A 7,226-nucleotide genomic window follows, 5' to 3' on the forward strand; every position below is an offset into this window, starting at 1 on the left:
AAACATTAAAGGGGCACCTACTATGAAAGGTTAAGAATCACTGCTTATGGACAATATATGAACAAGTTCACCAATGCACCTGCAAAACATACTCGTTTGAAACCTGTAACATTAAAATATACTTATTGCCTGGGATTTTGTGCCAACCTTTGATTTTAAAATGCCTAAATTTTAAGAGAAATGGTGTTTAATTTTGATAATTGATTCATTTTTTTCAATAATTGTTGCATTAAAGGTAACATTTGTGTTGAGACACACCATTTAAGCCCCAAAATACAATTTAAACTGCAGACATTTAAGTTTGGTGTATTTTTCCAAAGCAAAATGCACATAGATTGGTTTTCATTGTTTTGTTAGTATTTTAATGCAATTTCACTTTTTTTTGTATATGTGTAACATACAAACAGGGTTTCTATCATATAAGCACTGAAAAAATAAATTCTGTGAAATTAATTTCCAATGTCCTGAAACCAGTATCAGTGAACCCTTTTGATTTGATATGAATCCCCAGCAGTTCTACCAGGTTGCTGTTTCAGCCGCAGTGCAAGAACTTCCCGCCCAATATGGTCAAGCACATTTCCTGCAGAATGCTGCATTGCCAGGTTTGTGTATTTTACTCTGTGCACAGTGTAATATACTTTTACAGATGCTATGGTGAAGTCAAATTTGTGGATTGTTTTTTGTTAGAATAGTAGCAAACAAAATTTAGCGCTGTGACTTGTAGGGTCATATACTTTGTGCTGGGAAACCACTGATCCTGGGTAATATTTGTGGGTCCCCTTCCCTGAAGGGGACACATATTGTTTTTTTTCCCTCTAACGCGGATTTGTTCCCACGTTTTGGTCAAGAAAGAATGGTTCAAACTTTTTCAAATTTACACACATTACAGATATTGGTCTAAAGATGGTCCATGTGAATTTTGACCCCGTTTGATCCCTCGGTTCACCCACAGGCCCCCCAAAACGTTTTAACGCTGGTTTGTAATGCTCGTGTGGTAAAGAAAAAGTGCTTCAAATTTATTCAAATTTGGACATATGTTAGTTATTAATCCAAACTTGATCCTCCAGAAGTTTAACTCCGAATCACCCAGCGATTCACCCACAGGCCCCCGAAACGTAAAATTTTTAACGCTGGTTTTTATCGCTCGTGTGGTAAAGAAGGAGTGCTTCAAATTTATTCAAATTTGGACATATGTTAGTTATCAATCTGAACTTGATCCTCTAGAAGTTTGACCCCGAATTACCCAGCGGTTCACCCACAGGCCCCAGAAACGTAAATGTGTCTAACGCTCGTTTGGTCAAGAAAGACACTGTAGGCAAAAGTACCAAGAGAGTAACTCACTGGTTTACGATAGCGGGAGGGCTCAGCTTGACGTCGGACAAACGTTTTACGAGACGTCGTTATAGTGATTAGAAATCAGCTGTTTTGCACAGCAATGCTATGTCGTTTTATTAAGTTATCACTCACATTTTTGGTTTTGGCGAAGGTTTTACACCTATGACGTAATTTAAACCTAATAACCGTGCTTCGGTTTTGTATATGTCAAGCAAAACTTTGTTAATCAAAGTAAACATGAAGAAATGAACTTGACTTTTTTGCAAAATAAATGTTTTTTAAATGCTTGTTGTCAGGTTGGCCGCCGCATGATCACGGGTCACTTAAGGTCAACTAGTAGGTATTACAAACACTGTTTAGAACTTTCTTTCGTCATAAGGTAGCGTTTTTTTTTTTACAATCAATTTAGGAGTCAATACTCAAGGCATGTAAAAATTAGGCTTAACGGTATTGTTGAACACTCAGGACGGCGTGCTATTGAAAACGGTGTCAAAAGGTCAAACAGTCGTTTGGCGTGTGCACCCTGAGAGGTTACTACAGGTCAATGGTACTCGTTTTGCAAAACAAAGTTAAATGAAAAACAATTTGTTATGTATACACTTGTAGCAAATTGCTTTTTAATTTAAAGTGTCTGTAACACAACTGTTACAGCTTTCTAAAAAAATTGTGTTCAAAACCCGACCTTAGACGACAATATCTGGGTCAAAGCAAGAGATTAAATTAAAGTATTTGTTACGTTTTTTTAATGTTTTTGTAATTATATGACAATAATAGTGCAAAAAGAATACGAACATTTTTTTTTATTGTTGGGTTAATGCTTTCTAAAAATTTGTCCTTAAGAATCTAAAAATCACCGCAACATTTGTTTACTGTCAATCCGCACAAACAGGCGTGTGGGGACCCATTTGTTTTTGTGTACAAAAACAATCATACGTGTAGATCAAACGATGTGTATAGTAAATTGGTAAATATCATATAGAATATATAAAATGGAAGTATATCAGAAAGCCACTCTTCTAGTTAATTTGGACACTTTAGGCTAATGAATATGCCTTTATCAAGGGCAATGTCACACTACCCTTCTTATAACACAAAAGAGGGTGAAAAGGTTAATAATGGGGTCTTAATTACCCAAATTGTCTTAATTGCCCAAATGTTTGGCTTAACCGTGGACTAATGAAATCTTCTGAATCCGAAAAAGGGTTTTGTTGGTCTCTTAAAAACTTTGCAGTTTACTCAAGTCTGAAGAAGGTGTGTGACACACAAAAGTCTTTTTTTTTGCCCTGATTCAAAAATGTGTTGAATTCAATTATACATACATCAAGATTAGACTTTGTTGTTTTGCAAAGTGGAAGTACTTCACATCACCATCAAAGCTTAATAGTTCACTAGAAATTAAAAATGGTGAAGACCAGTCCAGCATAAGTTATGGCAACAAACTCACATACTCTTGTAGGGGGTCTTCATGTTGCAGTTCCTCCACCTCCTCCACCAGTAGCCACTCACCAACTCCAACAATCAGATGGTGACAATTCCATAAACAAATCAGTGAGTGATGGGCAAGATAGTGAAACCCAGGAACAACCAACTGACAACAGTGGCAAAGGTGCTAAGTACATTTAAAAAAATCTAGTAATATTTTTTGTCAAGTTACATTGAAACCACATTGTTGGCACTTGGCAGGATAGTTTTGTGTTGCAAGGTTATATATTTAAACCTATTATGAATCTTGTGTTTTCCTTGGCAAGAAACTTACAAATTCCTGTGGCTTTTAAATGCAATTAATTTCCTTTTTTTCTATGACTAGTAAACTTATTATCCAAAAGAAGATTATTGTATGGCATACGCAAAATTTATCAGAAATAACTTGTAAAATGGGAGTTAGTTCATGCCTATGGTAACCTTAAATTCATAAGGACATGGAATAAACAAACGATTGATATATACAGTATATATACAGTATGTGGTCCAAGAATAACTTTATTACCACATGTGGCATGTGAAAATATATAAGTGTGGCCAAAAGAGCTGTTTTAGTTAGATACTAATGTGACTTAAGGACATTTAGACAAGATTAGGTGTTGGACTTTATTACTTTTGAAACAAGCTTTTACTGTTAAATATATATATATATACATATATATATATGGTTTAGGGTTATTTTTAAAAGAAACTATGGCCTGTGTGATCAACATCGTATTTGCCTTGCCTATGTGCTTTTGCCCGACTTACAAGTATTTGGATTGTATTTAGATCCTATAACCGCAGAGGCAAGTGATAGTGTTGATGTTAATGCTGTCACTGAACCTCCGATTGTTTCACTCTCCACTGCCACCAAAGTTGTTACCAATCTAGTAAGTTTTTTGAGCTTGTCTGACGACTTGAAACTTTTGCCCTATACCATTTTTCTTTTACCTGATTTAGGTGTGTTGAATTATTTTCAATTATTTATTAGAGAGAGTGCTTGTACAATTATTTTTGATAATTTTCTGGAAGGTCTAATATAAAGATGTCTTCATTTGGCAAGTTTGGATTAACATTGTGAAGAAAGGCAGATCTAAATTTATTATAGGCTTATGTGAAATGAAAGTTATGTTTTTAGCCAAATCAGGTGGCCATGCATGCATCTGGCCAAGCTGCACTTGGTGGTGGAGTGGGTGTGTATGCTGGTGCTTACATCCAACAAGCTGCTGCTGCCCCCCAAACTGCTCAGGTCAGTGTTTTTGTTTAAAAATCACTAGCATGCTGTTTAAAAGATTGCTTTTTCTTTCATTGGACATAAATCAACACCCCAGAGAAGTTACCACTTTGTTTAAACATGTTAACTACCTTGTATAACCGGTTTCATTTGTGATGGAAACAAAACCAGTAAAATAGACACACAACAAAGCACGCTATTTACTCAGTCAACAAACTCACTCAAAACCTCTTTCAATGCTTTTAACAGGTCCAACAAACTGTACCACAGTACATGTTGGCTAATCCTGCTTTACAACATCATATTCCAAATGCAGCTAGTGCTGCTGCTCAGACATCTAAGCTCATGTACCTGCCTCAGTACTACCCAGGCGTTGCTGGTAGCCCATATGTTCATGCTGCTGCTTCACATAGTGCTGGAGTCCAACCCATGGTGGTGACTGATCAAACTGGAAAATCCTATTTGGTGAACTATCCAAATCCACCTCAACAACAAGTGCAGTATTACATTCAACCTCCTGCTGCTGCAGCAGCTGCTTCTGCTGGAATGAAGGTTAGTAACGATGCTGCGTTGTGATAATTATTGGTAACACTATGTTCAGTTTGATTTTGTAGTGCTGATGGTTGACTTCATATTAGGGTAGATATATATAAATAAATAAATATGGATGAAGTGATGTACATTTATGTCAGTATTGCAAACAACACATTTATACTTTGTAATAAAAAAACACTTGTTGTCAACGCCTGGCGCATACGTTTATCTTTCACTCTAGTTATCGATTTGCTTCTTTAGGCGAACGTTCCTGGCGTACAGTTGGTCATGAACGGTGCTCAACAGCAGCAGTACTACGCAGCAGCTTTGCAGGCACAAGCGTCAGCCCAGCTGCAGCCCGTTTACGCCAGAGCACAACCGAACGTACCAGGCGCGCCAGCACTAGGCACACTCGGCGCCTACGCGGCCGGGGCCGTACACGGCGTCCCTGGTGCCCCTACAGCCAATCCGTCCACAGGCCCTCTGTACTATTATTATTGACACGCGTAGATTCAAACGACCCTTTTCTTTCACTTCAATACTCGCTGCTTTACCTGTCACAGTCCGAAGTGGCTAAAAGCAATAGCTACTAGTTCTTATTCATTCATTCGTTGGCTTTATGTCCGGACCCTTTGCTGCTCACTGTGTATAAAGATATGGGTGTTTGTGCTCCTAAGAGGCCCCTCGCTTCACTGTCTGACGTGTCTGTGTCTCCAAAAACTCTTGAGCGTTACTGTCTACAACTATAAGCTGATCTTCACACCGCACCGTCTGTTGAAACTGTGCAATTTCCACAGTACCGTGATTCGTGATTTTGTCACCACACATTGCCCTTCAAAATTTGACCTGATACGTCGTTGGATGTCTTTACTCACGTTGCATTTCATTGGGGCAAATTTAAATGATTAGCATTACACAAAATCCTGTCGTTGGAGATTTTTTTTGCGGCCAGAGCTGAGTGTGCTTGCATTCTTCTCAACATGTTCCCATCTTAATATTTTCTGTTCCAATTGATTTCATTTTTTTCTGTTTTATTCCATCGTGCTGTAAGGTGATTTTTATGGTTGCAGTTGTGCAAAGTTTGTAACTTTTCCAGAAAGCTGTATTTTATGTCAACAAATTTTAATATGTCACTTGCCGGGAGAAAATATTTGGATGCACAAGTTTATGCCACACTGCCACGACATATACCGAACAAATCCGTCAAACCAATATTTTTGACGGGTACATAGACCAAGTTTACTTGCTCTTTTGCACTTTACACCTCAGCATTGTGCAATAAACTTGTGTGTCCAAATTATTTGACTTGATGGCTTATGTCAGGTTAAATACTTACGTGATTTAGAGCACACCACTTGCGTGACTGGCACAGATTTTTACAACTTTTATTTCTGTAAGTACTTACCTCCCGACAAAATTTTATTGAGGTGATATACAAATCCATTGTGCAACTTCTCCCTTCTTTGACGCATCCGGATTCAAATCGATGTTTATCTACTTGTGTTTGCCCCTTCCCGACCCTAGACATTCTGAGGCTTCTTCGGTGTGCAAATAAAGTAACTGTTGGCTAGTGCTCCTACATCAGTTACCACCTCCAGCCAGATATCGCAGTGGGCATAACACGCGCTTGTTTAGGCTTCAAGCTTAGTACAGTAAATTTCTCTTTCTTTCTGTTTAGATGTCATGATTAAAATAGACAATGACTGAAATTTACCATCAATACCATTTGAAAACCACTTAAAGTGTCTGCTTAAGCGCAATTTTAGCGCCCGCATTTGCAAGATGTAACTAACTCCACTTTCGTTGTTAAGCAATATCACTCTTGACAACGCAAGTTTTGCCAAAACTATTTTTCTGATTCACATAATATGTGCCATTTTAGCATCATTATGTAGCAACTTTGACTTCGGTTTTTAAACGCTTTTACAGACAGTGGCTTTGCGGCTTTGCTTTTCACGACCAGTTGTCGTTTTTTATTTTCATTATGACGTACATTAATACGTTTGTCTGGCCATGTTTGAGCTTGATCATATTGGGTGCTTAAAACGTTCTGTAGTACATCTTTTAGCGTCGCATCATTTTAAAGTTATCTGTTTTGGAAAAACAAACTGAACTTCTGCGCCAGATATACTGCTAGTGTTTAGATTTCTCGCTCTTTGAAACAGAAGTGTGCAAGTGTGGTGTTATCATACACATTGTTCAATAACGAAGATTCGTGTTTTGTTCCTTGAACTGTTTGTCACATCTATGCTACCTGACGTAGCGCTTCTGCACGATAACGTTGCACCCGCAGTTTAAAATTGCTCTTCTGAAATTTGTGGGCTCATACGTGTTAAATGTAACTTCACAGTGTTTCAACGCAGCTTTTGCATGTTTAGCCTTTGTTGCCGATTAGAATGAAAGGTCTCAATCTGGCGTACAGTGAATTTGCTCGCTGTTGACGAGAAAAGTCCCGAACCGCGTATTTGTGCAGTTACACATTGTCTGTTGATTTTTTAAATCCGTAGGGCGTTATGTTATGTATAGCTCAAAACTGCATAACCACAGAATCCATCCACTGAACACCCCATACCCATGGCGACCTGAATAGTGATTTATAGAGTAGATCCGATATATGATGTGCATTCGATTTCAATAAACTGTCTCGCTAATATTATAA

General features: G+C 37.9%; 1 protein-coding gene across 1 annotated transcript; it reads left to right on the forward strand.

The window, feature by feature from the left end:
* Positions 1-386: 386 nt before the first annotated feature.
* On the forward strand, positions 387-7,226 carry LOC145228296 (uncharacterized). The gene is made up of 6 exons (XM_080093311.1): positions 387-602; positions 2,792-2,941; positions 3,589-3,689; positions 3,938-4,048; positions 4,283-4,585; positions 4,829-7,226. Exons 1-6 carry the CDS (start codon positions 500-502, stop codon positions 5,066-5,068), a joined length of 1,008 nt encoding a protein of 335 aa, XP_079949437.1. The 5' UTR covers positions 387-499; the 3' UTR covers positions 5,069-7,226.

Source organism: Phallusia mammillata, chromosome 5, assembly GCF_965637545.1.
Source record: "Phallusia mammillata chromosome 5, kaPhaMamm4.hap1.1, whole genome shotgun sequence".
Taxonomy (NCBI): Eukaryota; Metazoa; Chordata; class Ascidiacea; order Phlebobranchia; family Ascidiidae; genus Phallusia; species Phallusia mammillata.